This window comes from Columba livia, chromosome Z, assembly GCF_036013475.1.
Source record: "Columba livia isolate bColLiv1 breed racing homer chromosome Z, bColLiv1.pat.W.v2, whole genome shotgun sequence".
Classification (NCBI taxonomy): Eukaryota; Metazoa; Chordata; class Aves; order Columbiformes; family Columbidae; genus Columba; species Columba livia.
The window spans coordinates 46,544,769-46,563,749 of NC_088642.1; the positions used below are offsets into that span (position 1 = coordinate 46,544,769).

At 44.9% G+C, this 18,981-nt stretch overlaps 1 protein-coding gene across 10 annotated transcripts in view; it reads left to right on the top strand.

Annotated features, from left to right (window-relative positions):
* Positions 1–5,802: 5,802 nt before the first annotated feature.
* PRRC1 (proline rich coiled-coil 1) overlaps positions 5,803–18,981 on the top strand; it is a 31,004-nt gene continuing 17,825 nt past the window's right edge. The window contains exons 1-5 of one of the 10 annotated variants that reach the window (XM_065045703.1): positions 5,887–5,944; positions 6,524–6,578; positions 9,096–9,145; positions 13,665–13,781; positions 17,556–17,942. In XM_065045703.1, the coding sequence (XP_064901775.1) occupies positions 13,685–13,781; positions 17,556–17,942 (484 nt within the window). In that variant the 5' untranslated portion in view covers positions 5,887–5,944; positions 6,524–6,578; positions 9,096–9,145; positions 13,665–13,684. Of the gene's footprint in view, positions 6,146–6,518; positions 6,579–9,095; positions 9,146–13,664; positions 13,782–17,555; positions 17,943–18,981 lie in introns of all 10 variants that reach the window. The other 9 variants (XM_065045705.1, XM_065045700.1, XM_065045702.1 and 6 more) reach the window with 9 other exon arrangements.

Consider the following 18,981-nt stretch of genomic DNA (forward strand, 5'->3'; position numbering starts at 1 on the left):
CTGATTCTTTCGAGGCTGTCTCTTGAATGCTTAAAGCTTTGAGAAGGATGGGGAGCTGAGTTGCCAGAAGCAAGGCACTTCCCCTCTTCAGTGGAGTAGCCTTGGGTCAACCATTAAAAAGCCAGTAAACAAAGTACAAACAGGACATAAACAAGCATGGCTAACGAGGGAGGTCCCAGTTGACAGGAGGTTAGCAAATGTAATGCCCATCTACTTGAAGGGCCACAGGAGGATCTGGGGAACTACAGGCCTGTCAGTCTGACCTTGGTGCCAGGGAAGATAATGGAACAGGTGATCCTGAGTGCCATCACGCAGCACATATTGGACAAGCAGGTGACCAGGCACAGTCAGCATGGGTGTATGTAAGGCAGTTCTTGCTTGACCAGCCTGATCTCGTTGTATGACAAGGTGACTCCCCCAGTGGATGGGTGTTTCCAGTGTATAGTATCTCCTGTCTGGGACTGCAAAGATAATGTAGTGCCTGGATGAGGCCTGAAGAGTGCTGAGCAAAGCACCCCTGCCTACGCTCCCACTCTGGATATGATACAAAATAGAATAAGACGGGCAAGAGTGAGTCAAGTGCTGCCTCTGAGCCCCCGTGGGAGGCTGGCCAGTGGGGCTGGGCTGTGGGGAGAGCCTGTGGGTCGTTCTCCTGCAGCCTTCCAGGGAGGCACAAGGTTTGACCAAGTGAACCTCTCTTGCCATATGGGCCTGGAGACGCCTGTCCTGACCAAAGCAACCTGATGGGGCCCTGGTAAGACACAGCCGAGGCCTCGGTGACTGGCGTGAAACACCGATGCCGAGCACAAGACAAGAGATGGGGGAACGGAGTGGGCAGCGGCTCTGTGGCAACCCCAGACACGCGTGCTGGGGCCTCAGTGCTGCTGGGTGAGTGCTGCGGGCAAAGATGGTCTGTCATGGTGTCCCCAAGCGCTGGACAGTGATGCCCCTCAGTGGTGGGTTCTGATGTCACCTAGTGGTGGACTATGACATTCCCAAGCAATCAATTCTGACCCCTCACTGCTTATATCCGGGCGCTGAGTCTCACCCAGCCGTCTTGTGACCGCACTCCAGCCAAGCGAGTCTGCGAGGTTTGGAGTGTTGAGCGAGGCTGTTGTCGGTGCTGGTGCTGTGCTCGGGGAGTTGTTCTTGCAGCTCTCAGTGCACAACCCCAGAGCCACAGGAGGATCTTCCCCGGCCCTGCCAGGTTCAGGCAGCCGGGGCACCCAGGAGACAGCTCGCAGCAGCAGAGGTGAACTGGGCAGGGACACCTCACCCCGGGGAGCTGGGAGAGTTTCCTTCTGGAGGAACCTGGGCATTCCTTCCACCCCTCCCCGGGCCAGCCAGTAACCGTGGCCTCTCTTCCTTTTCCAGCACAACAGCGGCTGCTGCAGCACCGGTGCGAGGGAGCAGCTCCACGTCCCCAGCTCCCCCGAGCCCACCGCAGCAAGTGGACAGCATGGCCACGGAGCAGCACAACCGGTGTCCCATCTGCCTGGACAGCTGGGAGGAGGCCAGCTACGTGATGCCATGCCTCCACCAATTCTGTTATACATGCATCCTGCGGTGGGCACAGAGCAAGCCTGAGTGCCCCCTCTGCAAGAGGAGGATCCACTCCATCATACACTCAGTGCAAGGGGACAACGACTTTCAGGAGCACGTCATCCCTCCACCTGCAGCACCATCCGTTGTCACCCACTTGACAGGAGCTCCTGGACACCGAGACGCCCACAATCTCCATGGCCCTGCAGCATCCCAGCCATCAGCTGTGAGGCCAGTACCCAGGGCCCCTGTGGGCGGCCTCCACCCCCACATCTGGGCGTTGCTCTTCCGGCAGCACCCAGTTCTGTTGCGGCACCTGGTGCTCTGGCTGCGACACCAGCTGCGGCTGATCTTCGAGGGTGCCCGCCAGGAAGAGGCATCAGTGCAGAGGCTGGTCATGTGCAACCTGAGACTCTTTGGCCCAGATGAGGAAGCCCTGTGCCAGCTGCTGCGGGCTGCCCTGGGCCCGCACACGGTCAGCTTTGTGCGCCAGCTGATTGACACCGTGGTGGCGCGGTGCAGCAACGAGGCCCAACGCCGGATGGACCTGAGGGACAACTGGGCTGCCGAGGAGCGGGAGGGCAGCCCCGAAGCTGCTCCCGGCCCTGCTGCCTCCCAAAGGGGCTCTCCTGCCCCCAGTCCAGCCCCTTCCAGCAGCCCTGACAGATCAGAGGCAGAAGAGCTCCCCAGCACCTCCTCGGCTGCCCTTCTTGGGGGTCCCAGCAGCACCCGCTCTGTCCCCGTCCCCACCCACAGGGAGCCAGAGGAGCTACAGGAGGAGCCAGAGGAGCCGCGGGAGGACCCAGAGGAGGCTGGGCCCACGGCCTCCACTCCCATCCGGGGCAGCCCGTGCTCCCCTGGGAGGGCCCGGCGAGCCCCAAAGAGGAAGGCCGGCAGCCCCGAGGAGTCTTCTCCAGCTGCCAAGAGGCCACACCACCAGGAGCACTAGTATGGCCCAGGCTCTGCCAAAACCAGGGCTGGGCCAGCAGCTGGGGCTTGTGCCGGCCCCCAAGGGGACTGAGAGACTAATGATCAAATAATACAATAAATGTATGAAAACTACAGAAATAGGCTTGGTGTTTCTAACAATGAGGTTGGCATTGCTGTCACCACTCATATTGGTTTCTCATGCGGCCAGAAATGGCCACCAAGAGGACTTGGTCCATACTTTCCCCAGCAGCAGAAGCGTGGATGACTGTCCTGCAGCCATGCCAGCCTCCTGAGCGTGATGCACACCTCCACCAATTCTGCTACATATGCATCCTGCAGTGGGCACAGAGCAAACCTGAGTGCCCCTTCTGCAAGAGGAGGATCCTTTCCGTCTTGGCACTCAGTGCGAGGAGACAGCGACTTTGAGGACCATGTCATCCCTCAACCTGCAGCACGGTTGTTGGCCACCAGGCAGAAGGAGCTCCTGGCCATCCAGCTGCGCACAGCCCAGCAGCAGCTGGCCTGGTTGTGCTAAAAACAAGACCAGTTCTGTTTCAGTGATTTTTCTTTCAGCTAAGTTCTTCTAGGTGGCTGTACTTTTCTGAGTTTTAGCCTGCATATTTTTTTTCGTAGGATGCTGTACTCAGTGCTGATTGGAAGAACAACAGAATGCTGAAGAAGCTCATGTTTAGAGTTATTACTATGGTAGCCAAGAAAGACCGGTAAGTTTGCCCACGTTCCGTTGTGAGGGGGGCGTGTTTGAGGAGGGGTGGATGGAACAGGTGACTAGAACTGACCAACTGAGGGTCAAGTAGGTATTCCAACCCATAACCGTCACACCCCCTATATAAGAGGGTGATCACGAGGGTCATGCTCTTTTTGACCATGGCCGGCATCTAGAGAGGACCTTGTCTGTCTGCCTGTGATCTACAGCCCTCAGGCCCTGCATCCCTGCAACCAGTTTCTGGTTTGCTGTGCAGTCCTGCCCATGATTTCCAGGACCCTGAGCTGCAGCTGCCGGAGCCGCCAGCTCCGCACGCCCAGCTCCTGCTGCTGGAGTGACGCCAGCTCCACATCGAGCATTCAAGATTGGTTTTGTATATTTTGTATATATATTCTCTATTTATTAGTAGCATCAGTAAACCCCTTTAAAACTCTCCAACTTTAAGTCTCTCTTCGTTTCCCCTTCTCTTTCTTATCATCTTTCCGATCTAAAGGAAAGGGGTGGCGGGAAGTGAGGGGATAACAGGGAGCGTCTGCCATGGTTTATTGCCACCTTGCCTTAAATCTTGACAGCAGCACAACACCACAGCCTGTGGGGATGGTGCCCAGGGCTCCTCTGGGTGGCCTCCAGCCCATCAGCTGGGCATCCCTTTTCTGGGAACACCCAACTCTCCTCCAGCCCCTGCTGACCTGGGTGCATCAGGAGCTGGGACAGCTATTTGGGACCCGGTCTTCACAGGCAGCCACAGTGAAGGACCCCATCAGTCCCCTCCTGGTCTTCTTTGGGCTGGATGAAGATATCGTGGTCCAGCTGCTGGGATCCACCCTCCAAAACCACCCGGCGACATTTGTGCACCAGCTTATTGACGTGGCCATGCAACGCTGCAGCAGGGAGGCCCACCGTCTGCTGAGCCTGGAGGACGGCTGTGCTGCCTGGGAGCGGGAGAGCAGCCCTGGGGCTGCCCCCGGCCCCTCTGCCTCCCAAGGACGGTCTCCCATGCCTGCCCCAGCTCCCTTCAGAAGCCCTGAAGGAGACAACGTGGGCGACTGGCCCAGCACCTCAGCAGCTGTCCTGCTTGGGGGTCCCAGCAGCCCTCCCTTTGCCCTGCTTCCCATCGCCTGGGAGCAGCAAGAGCCCCAGGAGGAGGCTGCACCAGGTCCATCTTCTGCCAGCCGGGGCAGGGAACGCTCCCCGGGGGGAGCCACGGCGAGCCCCGAGGAGGAGGGCCGGCAGCCCTGAGGAGTCTTCTCCAGCCGCCAAGAGGCCACCCCACCAGCAGCACTAGAATGGCCCAGGCTCTGCCAAAACCAGGGCTGGGCCAGCAGCTGGGGCTTGTGCCGGCCAGCAAGGGCTCCCAGACCTCTAGGCTTGATTGGCAGGCAGTAAAAGACAAAAAGGGCCTAAAAACTGCAGAGGGTGTTACTAACAGTTCAGGTGGTGTTGCTGTCCCCAGCTGTGCTGCTTTCTCCCCTTTTGCCTGGGCTGTGCCCACCATTTCCTCTCGCTACCCTCAGCAGAGGCCACGGGGCTTCTCCCTCTGCTCTTGCACAGCCTCCTTGCCCTGCTTGGGCCATCATGGGGCTGGAGCTGTGCTCTCCAAGAGCGCCTCCTCTCTTTTTCTCCCTGATAGGCAGAGGGGCTGTTGACATCCCTGAAAATGGTGGGTTGCGCAGGTGTAATGTGACAGGAGTCAGCTAGTGATAAAGAATCATAGCATCATTTTGGTTGGAAGAGACCTGCAAGATCGAGTACAACAATAACCTAATTTGGGCACTCAACCATGTTCGTGAGAGCCTTATCTATACATCTTTTAAATACCTACAGTGATGGTGGCTCCACCATTTCCCTGGGCAGCCTGTTGCACTGCTTAACAACCCTTCCCATGATCAATTTATTTCCTAATATCCAATCTAAACCTTCCCTGGTGCAACCTGAGGCCATTTCCCCTTGTCCTATCACTTGCTACTTGGGAGAAGAGACTAACACCCTCCATGCTACAACCTCCTTTCAGGTAGTTGCAGAAAGTGATTAGGTCTCTCCTCAGCCTCCTTTTCTCCAGACTAAACAACCCTAGTTGCCTCAGCCACTCCTCATAAAGGCTTTGGCTCCAGGCCCCTCACTAGCCTCGCAGCCGTCCTTTCAACTTAATCCGGCACTCCAATGTCTTTCCTGTAGTGGGGAGCCCAAAACTGAACACAGCATTGCAAGGGCAGCCCCACCAGCGCCCAGGAATATGGCGGAAGGGAGTTGCTCCCCCGCGCCGGGCAGAGTCCGTTATCCCGCCCCACCCTCCACCGCGTGTCCCCGCGGCCGCCCGCCAGCGTGGCGCCAGCGTGGCAGAGCGTGGCACCGCGTGGCACAGCGGCGTCCTGCCGCGCGCTGCCGCCGTTTCGGGGGCAGGGCGCGAGCTGTGCGAGCACGGTTCTCCCGCCTGGGGCCGCAGCACGCGCCGCCCCCGGCGGGGGGGCCGAACAGGCGCGCGGCGGCAGCGCAGGAGAACGAGAACCACACAACCGCGCGCGCTGCCCCGCGACGCACCGCTGGCGGGGACGTGGCAGCGCGAGGCGGAGCCAGCGTGGCGGAGCCAGCGTGGCGCAGAGCGCGTGCGCATCGCCGCTCCGGCCGCTGGGAGCTGTAGTCAGCGGCGCGGCGGGTCGGGTCGGCGCCTCCTTTTCCCGCCGGCGAGGCTTGGGGCGCAGCTTCCGCATTAGGCGAGCGCGGCCGGGCAGGCCGCGTCGTGGCGAGGCGGTGAGCTCTGGTGCTGGGGCTCGGTGAGGTTGCCTATTGTGGCGGGCAGAGGGGACGCCGTGGCACCCGTCGTCCCCGGCGGCGGGGAGGGAGTGGCTGGAGGTCTGGGCTGGGCTGCGGCCCTGAGCGGCGGCTTCCCCGCGATCCAGGGTGCCGGCTGCGGCGGTTGGGTTCCGTTGGGGCCCGAAGCAGCTGGGACAGGTCCGTAGGTCAGGGCGACGGGGCGAGGGGCGGCGTGGCGTGCGGGATGGGGCGCGGCGGGGAGCCCGCTGGAGGGCTTCCCGCGCGGGGGGAGGTGCCCGTAGGGTCCGTCCGGCCTGCCGGCCCGTCAGCAGCAGGGGTTGCAGGGGCTGTAGGCCCCACCGCGTGTGTTCGCGCGTGTTGAGGCCCGGGCCGAGCTCCGGGAGTCCTCCCGAGACCTCCCCCCAGGGCGCTCTTCCCCTTTGGGTGGCACACCTGGGGCCCCATGGTGTTAGCTGCCCACCGGGCTCGATCCTGCAGAGCGGCCATGGACCTGACCCCGCTACGGACACTTTAGCTTCTTCCTGTTGTTCTCAACCATCTTGTCCTTAAGGGCAGCAGCGGCTCCTGTCCTCCCTCCTGACGAGAACATGCTTTGAAGCTCGCTGTAAGGGTGAGCGTCATGTGCTATGAATGGAGATCAGAGTCCTTACAGCAGGACTCCTTGCTGCGTCAGTGACTGGTGGTCATTGCAAATTCACACATGGACCAGCACTCTACCGTAGAGTTTTTGGTTGGCTGTTTCCAGCACCTTGCTAGGTCACATATATTGTTCAGCTGTTGTGAGTCACTCCTGTTGGCTAACAGAGTTCCTCCAGGCTCTGTGTAGGGAGATGGGATGCCTGACCTCGGGACTTTGTCTTCTAACCTTGCAGCTAGAGATTGAAATGCTGGTCTTGCTAAACCTGTGTGATTGCAGCTTTAGTGTGATTGACAGTGGAAATGCTCACCCTTGCAGATCTGTTAGTACCTGAGTTCTATCAACTGATGCTTCAGGAGGTTTATTACTTAATATAATGTCTCTGGAGGCATTGTTGAAGTGATTTGCCCTTGATTTATATGATTTATTTATTTTTATTGTCACATGAAAAAACCTTCATTTCTTTCTCTGAAAATGCTGGAGCTGTTCCGTCACATCATATGATGTATTTGTTGGTGCAAATTGATAAAATATACGTGATTTTGTTAAGCTGTTTCTTGGATGGTTTTGTGTAGTCGTATGTAACGTTGTATACTAGGTTAGAAGTTCTTTGTGATCATCAGTGTTCTGGAGCTGAGTGGTCCATGGTAATGGTTTTAAACTAGAAGAGGGGAGATTCAGGCTGGCCATGAGGAAGACATTTTTTACAATGAGGGTGGTGAAACACTGGAACAGGTGGTGGTGGATGTCCCATCCCTGGAGACATTCAAGGCCAGGCTGGACAGGGCTCTGAGCAATGTGATCTGGTTGAAGATGTCCCTGCTCATTGCAGGGGGTTGGACTAGATGACCTTTGAAGGTCCCTTCCGACCCAGACTATTCTATGGTTCAGTTTTTTAGTTCATCAAATCTTGTAATCTCACACGTTTGAACATCAATGTCTTGAGGATTGCTTTGAAATTATTATAAATCACAAGAGCTGGCAATACCAAAGATGAGGGTTGCCTTTGAACTTTGTGATGTTTAAAAATAAATATTTGATAGTAAGTGTGCATGTAGTCTGGAACAAATCCAGAGAGTTGGCAATGGCACTAAGAATGTGGGAAACAATATAATGATCAGAGATTAGGAAAGTTTTAGAAAAGTGGAACTTTCTGTTTTTTTACTGTGTCTGTGGACTAAGATAACTGTCTGCAGTAGTGTCAAGATGAATCCAACCCCTTGGACTAGATGATGTGTTGAGGTCCCTTCCAATCCCTAACATTCTGTGATTCTTCTGGCATGCCTGATGTTTCGGGCTATCTTGGTACTCATTAGGTCTGAGGTGTACTGGATTCTAGTTAATGAACTTTTTTTTTTCTTGTCTAAGGAAGAAAGTGAAAAAGTGATGCTGGTGTAATGATTAATGTTATTTATACTATAAATATAAAACAGGTATAGGAGAGTTTTGTTCTCTTGCGTTTTCTTCCGCGATAACCTCCCTTTAGCTCTCTAGACTATAGAACCACTCATTTAACACCAGGTGGTTAAACTTACCATCTCTCTGTGCCCTTCCTTTGGCTTCAGTGAGGCTTTGTATGTCCTCTGGGAACTGCCTGCATTTAACAGACCAGGGTCTGAAGGAAGTTCTGTTGCTGACTTTGTGCTCTTCCTTTCTAAAATGGAAAAAACAATGTGAGGGATTTTTCAAATAAAACTTTAATGTACTAAACATTCACCTCTGGATTTTTTTTTTTTTTTTTTTTTTGGAAGTGTTGTCTTTTTGATTGAGGTCAGCTGCATGCCGTCGTTAATAGCTGAAGGTTTTTCTTTTGCCATTTTTTTTTCTCATTTTCTTACTGGTAATTCTCTTTTTAATCTCCCTTGTTTGCATCTTTGAGTTCTTGGGCTTTTTTTCCCTTTGACATCTCTCCTCTGGACTAGAACTATGAGCCTGTGAATCTCTCTAGCAGTTAATGAAACCTAGAGCATAATATTTTATTTGTAGATGTTGCCGCACAAGGAATGGCTCCAAAGAATTTGTTTGTTCAAATAAATAAATGAATTACTGATCCTTATTCTGGACAGTTGTCAACTTGTGCTTAGCCATTAACAATGTGTGTAATCAGTACTGTTACACAGAATTAAAATACAGGGTGTTTCAGAAAGATGGACCCAATGTATTACAGTTAGACAAAAAATTACAAACAGTTTAATAAGCTATCAAGTTTTATTAAACTTCTAATAAGTGCTCTGTGTTTCCTTCACCTGCTGTATGGACTGTAGCAGTTTCATTCATGGGCAGTTTGTGTTTGCAGAGATACAGATATTTCAAACTGTGTCCATCTTTTTGAAACACCTTGTCGTTATGCATATTGTGATTAAAGATGAGAAGTTTAATAGCATTTAAATTTAGTATTCCAGCTGTGGTTTTGTTTCATTTTACGCTCTGCTTAGAGAACAGTGTTGCCTCTTAGGATTCTTAAGTATACTGTGGTTTTTCATTTATTAGCAGGAACTTCTACTGAAATACAAGAAGTGGTTAATTAAGGATGACTGAAGGTATGCCCTTATTATAAACTCTGAAGTATTACTTACTGATTTCTACATAATGTGTTTTTATCCATGTGAAATTTGCCAATCTTCATTTGTAGGTAATCTTATAATTAACTGTGAAATCTACATTTTAGAGTAACAACTTGAAGAATGCTTTTGAAGTATTGTTATATCCTTAAGATTATTGCAAAATATTAGTGGAAATTTAATTACTTCCTGTTAAACTTCAGTCAAAAGGTGAATAATTTGCCAGTTCAGCCTTTTAGTCTCTAATTCAAATTATTTCATACCTGCTTTTAACACAAGCCTTGTTAAAAATTTTAATTAGAACTTTAGCCTAGTTTTTATTGCAATATATTCAGGCCTTGCTTTTGAGAATTAGGAGAACGAGGTTCAGCTTCAGGTTAATGGGTGAGATTCAGCTGGTGAGAATCAGTAAAATATAGTTACCAGTCATAGGGATGGACATTGTGGGTATAGTATATTTTCTTTGTGTAATGTGGGGGTTTGACAGCATCCCTATACTGTCTTCTTTGTTACTGGCAAGTTTTATTTTTTTAAACAAATAATCTTTGGCAGCCTAACAAAATTCATGCTTCTGCTTCTTAAATGGGTTATTGTAAGCGTGACTGATCATTTGGAGTGTGTTTTTTCTCTTTTTCATATACCTTATTTTTTACTTTCATATAAGCATAAACCAAGATTTTCTTCTAGCTAAATGTGGCAATATTATCAAATTTGTGAAACCAGTTTATGATCACAAATCACTAGATGGCAGTACTGCTGTTATTTTCACCTAATTGCACACACTAAAATGTGTCTGTCTCAGAGTTTCTCCTTCGTGGCTTCAGTTTAGTAATACGAAGTGTTTTAGTTTGCAAGAAGGCACAAAAGTAACTTCCTTAAAAAGTTACGCTGAATTTTTGGTTGGTCCTTGCTGTAAATTATGTGTTTGTGGCTTGATCTATGAAGAATTATTACTGTGTTTTTTTAAATCCCTGAAAAGACAGTACAGTTCCACACCCAGCAGTCAGTAAGTATTTGTAGGCTGATCTGATCTTATTGGGGAACTTTTTCCCTGCAACTCCCCTATGGGAAGCTGGAAACCCTCCTGGAAACTTTGCTGAAGACTGAATACCATTAAAGTCTGTGAATTTCTTGGGGTTTTTTTCCCCTTACGTTCTTTTCCACTCCATGCTTCTCAGTTTCTCACATGTAACTGGTTTCAGATAGGTCAGTTAGACTCAAGTGTTAAACCATATATCCTGTAGGATCAATTTTAATTCTATATAGTGCTGGATTCTTTCAACACAATGAGCTTCCAATTACAATTAGCTTCCAATTACACCTATTGTACTTTTTGTTTTTCTTTTGTGTGTTTCCTCTTCCCACATCTTATCTTTCTTCTTAACTTTATTATTATTTTTTCTATTATTTTTGTTTTTTATGCAGCATGTGCAAACTACAACTGGCTTAGGTTGAGAAACTGGTGTATAGAAGGCTGTTACTTAGGCAAGCTTCATGTTAGTCTCTGCCAGGTCAAGACTTCTCAGTAAGATTGGTAGTTGTGTGAGGGGACGGGTAAGCTGAAAGGAAAATAATATAGGAGCAGTTAGGCTTCTCTAATTGGCATGGATGTGGGTAGATGGAAAGAGGAAATAGTGAAGGAAAAAGTTGAGAGTGGGAGAAAAACGCTTCAGGATATTGTGATTATGTGTGAGAGTATAGGAATTCGTCTTTTCTTCCAGCAAAAGGTTGGGAGAAGTCTTATGGCTAGCTAGTGGCAAATCCCCAATTGATTATAGTGGACAATATATGAAAGAGGTTCAAAGGATAAAATTTCAGCCAAAACAGAGTGAAAATAGCGCTGTGTTTCTGACTGAGCATCACTCAGAGGGTATCCAGCTTACTGGGACGTATCATGTAGGGGTACACACCCAGACCTGCGAAGTCCAAGGGAATGGAAATAAGCCCTACAACTGGCAGGATTCCCTTCTCAAGCTTCCATTTCCTGGCCAGGCTGAATTTGCAGATGGTTGGCTTTCCCAGGGAGGCTTACAAGTGCTAGGAGAAAATGTGAAAGTACTGGTTTTTGCTTTTTTTAAAGTTCAGATTTTAAGGCAGTTAAAAATTTTAAGTCAGTTCCATATTTCAGCAATTGACACATAATTTTTGCACATTTGGGATGGTTATTTCTCTTTATGCTTGCTTCTCTTTTCGCATTGTAAAGGTGATAGAGAAAAGTAATGGTAGAGTTAGTTACATTTCTACTAATTCTTAAGTTTCCAGATGTCAGATTACTTTTTGTGAGGTTGTTCCCCCTTCTCCCCCTCCCCCGCCCCAAATTGTGATAGCTCTGCAAAGCTTTAAAAGAGCTTGTATGGAGTTTTTGTGGAAATTTTTCAGTCATTCTACATGGCTGTAGTATTAAATTTAAGTAGTAAGCACCTCTCAGCAGTTTTTAATTAATGCATTAGGTAAAATCAAGCAGCAGGTTAAATGAGCCTTGATGAAACAAAATGTTTCTGATCAGTGATGACTTTAGTTGCACAATGGAAAATTCTTTCTTGCTTTGCAGTGTATAATGGGAAGAAGAATGACTTTAGAAATACTTCTTTGAGGGGAAATGTAAACTCCTGTAGGTTGATTAAAAAGAATAAATAAATCTTATTATTACAAATTCTTCCACTTACTGAAGTTTAATGGAAGATACTGCAGTTTCTTTCTAAGGGATGATGAGATGCAGTCATTCTGCAAGGACAGTCTGTTCCCCAGCAGTCAAGTACTGACCCTTTCATCCCACCTGAAGAGAAGTTTTTAAATGAAATGAATAGGTAATCAGAAGGTAAAATCCCTCTGTCCTAAGAGTTTTCATTAAGAGTACTGCACATATTTACTTGATTTCTGAGGCTAGGATCAAATATTTAGTCTTGAATTACTTATGCAGTGGATACAGGTTTGTCAGAAGGACTCGAATTTCTTCTACGTGATTTTGATGATTTCATTTGTTTCTGTGACTCTTTGTAAGCCTGTCAAGACTAACATTGTCATCCTACTCCTTGGATTTTTCAGTTTGCTAATAACAGTAATTTTTCCTCCATATTTAACTTAAAGAGTTGTATATACATTAAAAACAATGAGGCAGTGAGTTTTTGTTTTGTTTTTATGAAAGAGAGGAAAGCCCCTGTATTCTAGTAAGTGGAGTTTTTGTATATACACATGAATATTTCTACTCAACACACTATCTAAGGCTTTTTCTCTGTAAATTGTTGAAGGGAATAAGCTGGCAGTCTTTAATAGCCACTGATGTAATGGTGGAAAATGTTTGAGTGTGTCTATTTTTCATACATAGAATTACTTTATGTAGGATTTTTATTTCATTAAAATTTCCTTAAGAGTAGTTACCTTGGGGAGTGGTACAAATCATTGTGATCTAGTTTACCAGACTTAGAAGAAACTAGGGCTTTGTGTTTGTGTACTGAAGAAGAAAAATCTCCAGGTGTTCCTGAAAGTCTCAATATTTTTCCTTCTTCTAAGCCCTTTTATGTTAATTTAAGATTTTTAAATAGGCATATAGCTTTACTTTTTCAGTAGTAGTATATTTTAAAGGTTTACTCAAAGGTGTTAAAAGATACATCCAACATAATCTGGTCTTCAAAGTAAAAGCCAAAGTTTTCAATTACTTTCACTTCTGATAGTGTCACCAGAAGAGTATGCTATTCAGATTTTACAGCAACTCTCAGTTTTGGAAAATTTGTTCAGAGTAAATGAATTTCAGTGTAATTTTATTAAAGTTGTAAGTAAATTTCAGCTATTTTCATTTGGCTTTTCTAGAGGATTATTTAACTGACCTTGAAACGCTTCTGCAAGGTCCTGGTTAGAGCTTAGGTCACACCAGGCTCCTGGGCCATTGCCACCGATGCCACTGTTCAGCAAGGTGCTTGTATTCAGTTGTGATGCTCAGGAGCATCTGCTGAAGTGCTTAAGCCCAAAAGGGCATCCTGGGTAGTCATGGTTTTTCACTGTCAGAAGGGGAAGACTTTGGTCCTTGGTCTTACTTCTGGCCACATTTTGCATCCCCTCATGCATCAGCTCTGAAAATAAGAGGTCCTTGTTTGAGCTATTGCAGTCAATAATGCAACAAAACACTACCTTGTAATGAAGTTTTTCTTGCAATAGGATATGAGGTTTGCGATATGTAGTTACTTCTCTATTATTACTCATCTAACTACCACCAGTGTGTATTTGGAGCAGTAACTGGGCATCCCTAATATAGTTTTTAGGAAGAGGCTTGGAGTGTGAGATATTATCACGGTGCTAAAAATAAAGGGAACATACAGTAGAAATGAGATATACTTGATAATTATGTACTTGAGATCAGTTAGTTTTTTTCTTTTTTTTCAAGAGCATTTGATTTACCTGCTCTGTTCAGAAACGTAAATCACTGTGTTGGGACCTTTACATTCTAATTTAAAACATTTTCCCTTGTTTCTCAAGGTATGCCTTTTATTTTTTTTCCACACAGCTTTTCGTAGCTGAAGGAAAATGATGGAAGAGAGTGGAATAGAGACAACTCCACCTGGCACACCCCCACCAACTACAACAGGGGCTGTGTCTGCCACTGCTACACCTATCTCATTAGGTACAGAAACTTCCTCACCAACTTCATCATATTTATTCTTGTGTTTTGAAGCACAGCAGTTCATCCAAAAACATTGCAATCAGCATAATTACAGTGTTCTTCTCCAGACTGATTGAAGAATTTGATTTGTTGCTTAATCATGGAAGCATGCTGCTTATCTGATGTGCATCTAACACGCACAATATTTTAAATGCTATTCTTGAAATTTGTGGTTTTTAAGGGTGTGGGACCAGGGAAATAATACCTTCCACTACAGTGTGCAGTTAGATGAGTGGTATAGAATGGAGTTTAAAAACCACTTGAATTTATAGTCTTGTAGGGTATAGGGGTAAACCTGGATAATCACTTGATTTTTAATATTGGGGGTGGTAATCAAAGCACTTAATCTGCTTTTTCAGGAATTGGAACATTGTATTCTGAATACCAAATATTTAGTTTTCTGATACATCTACTATGTGACATATTGAATTTTCTGACACATCTTGAGACACTGTAGTGCAATAGATGCCAAAGTAGGGTGCTTTTATGCCAGGCAGTATGCAAGGCAATCCATTCAGGTGTGGAAAGAAAATATTAGAACTTCCATTAGTGTTTATTTTACTCTAAAAAATAAGAAACAAATTTAACTTCACTAATATCTAATACACTGCTTGACGCTGCTCTCCTCACTCGGTCCATATGTTGAACTTTCACGTGTCCTGAGGGGAGAGCTGGTATTTAATGATGGAAAGTGGTTGATGGTGGCACCCTCACTTGTTTGCTCACTTTCATCATATTGCAACACCTTGCAGTTTGTGTGCCTGCTTAAGTGGATGTTATGTATTGTTATCTAGTTCTAACTGTACTAACCCTCACAAAACTGGCAAGTGACTTAAAAAAGATTCCTGCAAAACCACGGACCGAAAATACTGCTAATAATGTGAGCACAAGCAAACAAGAAAATGGAAGAGCTGACACTTCTCTGACTCCTAGGACGAGCTCTTTTGCCACTGTTTTTACTTCATAATATGGCTAACAATCTAATCAGATCTGACCAAAAAATTGCAAAAAAAAATTTCAAAATTTTCAAGAGGACTATTTGAAATATAAATTTGCATCCCCTGTTGTTAACAATGAACCTTGCCTTAAATGTATATCAAGCCTTGTGATATTAGCTAAGGACAGTATGAAGCCACTGTGATTAGCAAGACATCTAAAAACTAAGCAGAACATGAAAACAAACCTCTCCAATTTGTTTTTTTAATATTTCAAGTCATAAAGTACTCAGTCCAATACTTAAAAAATTTCAGTAAACGTAATGATAAATGTTTAGAAACCTCTTTTGAAATTTCTTACGTAATAGTGAAGACAAAAAGCTATGTATGCTGGGGAAACACATGTTCTTCCTGACATGGTAAAAATGCCTGAAATAATACCTGGTAAACAATAGGGTGACAAACTAAAATGCATTAGTCTGCAAATATTGTTGGAAGATGCATAGATAACATTCCTGAAGAAACAAGTGTTAGAACAAATTACACACCGCAGGAAGTTTGCTATACAGTTGCCTGAAAGTACAGTTGTTCCTAGCATGTCTCAGCCTAGGTTTTTGCTAAATTCCGTTTCAATAATAAAATACACAAAGAACTGCTTTATTGTCAAACACTACAGGAGAGATGTGCCAGAAAAGATACATCCTCAACAATAAATGTCTTCTTTAATGAAAGCAATGTTTTTATTAAAACTGTGTAAGCATAACCACTGTCGGAGCAGTTGCTTTGACTAGGATAAAAATGGATTTTGGAATAAGATTACACAGATATTGCCACACATAAAATTGATTCATTGCCTCATTCATAGGCAAGCTATTGCAGCAAAGAAACCGGGGCCAGAAGTGCACAAAGTGCTACAGGATGCCATCGATGTGGTTAATTTTATGAAAATGATCTTTAAACAATAGATTTTTTTTTTAACAATATTTTGTAATGAGATAAGGAGTGACCAGGAATATTTTTTTTTGTATCGCACAGAGGTTTGTTGGTTGTCATGTGGCAAGGTGTTTAAAAGAGTTGTAGAACTTAATGATGACGTGAACTTTGTTCTTTTACAAAAAGACGAGTCTCCCAGATTTTCTGAGATTTGCTGTGATGACAAGTGACTGTCAGCAATGTGCTAACTACTAAATGTTTTTTAAAAATATGTGCTCTTAATTTGTCCCTTCAACGTAAAGGTGACATTTTAACAAGGAGCAATACAGTAACTGCTTTTTGTAAGAAAGTCATGCTTTTTAGAGAAGGATTTGAAAATGGATATTTGGATATGTTTCCATTGTTGTGCAATCCAGTTGCCAAAAAAAAGCAAGTGTAGCTTATAAAAACTATCAGGTCTGTACACATACACTTGCAAAGAGGATTTCGTGACCTGTGTAAAAATCTTCCAAACAAAGAGTTTCAGTGGGTTTTGAACCCATTTGATAAAATGCCAAAGTACACCACCTTCTGATTTGTTCACAAGAACAGTTGGGTGACATCAGGGAAGGCTGAAATTTACTACTTCAGTTTCAAGAAAAACCTTTGCATAATTGGTGGGTAGGAGTGGAAAACACATAGCACGTTTTAGTAAGTTCAGCCAACAGTGCACTTCTTCCATTTGGACCTATGTATCTTTGTGAGGTATCTTTTCCAGCTATGACAGCTGTTAAAGCCAAATATTGAAATAATCTGGACACAGAGTAGAACTGGACATTCAAATTGCCGTAGCATAAGGTATTAAACCAAAATTTTTTCTTAACGGTGTGACATCTTCAATCACGTTGCTCACACTAAAAATTTATTATTAATAATTGTATTATATAGTATGTTAACCATTACTTTAATAATTGTATTATATAGTATTTAATTCTATTAATAGTATACTAATAAAACAATTTTCAGTGGAGGCAGAAAAGCTTTTGTGCTGTTAATAAATTATTTTCTTTTCATTCATCTTTATCGCATCCTTTTAAAGTTCCTATTGTATATGTTTTATGATATACACAGTATCCTAGTACAGCGGTACATGTAAATGGTTTATAAGTAAATTTACATACATTGGGGTGCACACTCAAAAATTTTTACTGATAGACATGCATGATAAACTTTGGACACCACTACATTATCGCAACTGCTATCAATAATAGTAATTTCTCTTTTTCTGAATTGATTTTCTGGCTAAACTTGGAGAGTTTCAAAGTGAGAGAGCAAAATGGGCTTATCTAAGCATCAGCTGAGGGCCGGACTGAAACAGATAAAGCAGATGGGTTAGGGATACTGGGTGTCAGGGAGGAGAGGGCTGTCTGGTGCTCAACCCATCTCACAGAACCATACCTCTGAAGTAACTCCCACCCTTCTAGATATGATGAGTGTGATTAGTGTGCATTTTATTCTGAAAGATGGGCACTTCTTCCGTCATCATTATTCGTTTTGATTAAGCAGTCAGTCAGAAAGAACAGTATTAGCTAGAAATTTCTGAGGCAGACTTCAGCTGCTATAAATTCAGTAGTCAAATTCTTACTAATCTTTTTAAGCTTATGTCAGATAGTGTTATAAAAGAAATGCAGCTTACAAGATACTTTCGCCAAAAATTGAGTTCAATTGCTGTAGTATGCAGACTCAAGGTGAACTAAAATTAACTTTGAAGAAAAAAAAGCAGGCTGGGTCAAAACTTATTTGTAAAATATTTGAACAACTATATGACTGAATATCTGTGATTAAGGCTCAGCATTTCTAAAATTCAATTTTTTCTCTTTTTTCCTAGCTTTGTCCAGGCCCCTTACTACACCAAGCATGTCATCTTCTCCCACATACTCACCACCCTTGCCCACTGGAGTGTCTTCACTTCCTTCTCCTGTGATGACTTCAGCTCCTCTTCCAGTTGTGCCTTCCGCAACGGTTTCTACTATTGCACCACCTCTAACTCCTACCCCACCTCCTGTTGCTCCTTCAGCTTTTAGTACCTCCATGTCCCAGTTCTCTGTACCTTCTCCATTAAGCTCTACTACTGGCTCTGGTCTTCCTGCACCTCCCACTGGTCCCCCCATTTCAGGATTTTCCATGTCTTCAACCTATGACATTACCAGAGGTCATGCTGGTCGAGCACCACAGAGCCCACTGATGCCATCATTTTCTGCACCTCCAGTCACAGGTAAGTTTTTGGTTATATGCTTTCACGTTTGTGAGAAAGGGTGAGGGATGTCCTGAGTGGCTTTTTCTACCAGTCTGCTAGAGTCCTGCAAGTTCAGCTTCTTTATTTTTCTGGATACACTTAATTAATGTAGCTGCACTCTGAAGAAGGGAGAGTAGCCTTTAATATACAGTCATGGTCTAGGACAGAGAGTCCTCTTTAGCAGAGTTCTGCTAGCATTCAGTCTTACAGAAAAAAAACTTTAAGAGCTCTGTTTTTTGTTAACTTGCGCAGGTAAGCCACCTGAACATATATACATCTCTTTTGTGCAGATCAGAGAGTCAAATTCAGCCATTTTGTTGCCACTGAATGATATATCTCAGGCTGTAATCTCACACTTCAGGGTTTTGTTCTGAAAAGCTATCTATAACAATCTGTCATATGACAAATTCTGTTTTCTTGTTTCCAGCTACTAAATTGCATTAGGACAGCTAAAAATAAATACCTTCTATGCAAACAATTGCTGTAGTTGCTGAAGTGATGTCATTTCCTGCTAGTGGAATGGAAAATTGGCTGTTTAACTGCAACTGGGCCAGGCTTTTACTATTATTGGTGATACCTCTTTTAAGTAGCCCGTATTAGGAAAATGTCTAAAAAGACTTATCAATTGTGCAGTGTGAAATCAAAATAACTCTTGATTAAGGCTAGTGTTGGAAAGTCTGATAAAATAGGCCTGAGTAATGGGACAAAGGCTCATGGCTAATTTTTCTACTGCTCCAGTTCATTTTGGTTTTGTTTAAAATGTGTAAAGCTATTAGTTTACTTGGTCTTTGTTCTTTTGCTAGTAATTTCCAGCACTCAGGGTTAGAAAATTTCCTATTTCTCTCACTTCTATGATGTATAAGAACGTTCCTGGGCAACACCCATTCCTCTTTTTCCTATACTGAGGACTTATTGTGAAAATTAAAATACAATAAAAAGCACCACTTTTAAACTAACCTGCTAAGAAAAAAGTATTATTTGATTTTATACATGTTGTACTGGCAGCCTCGGTTCTATT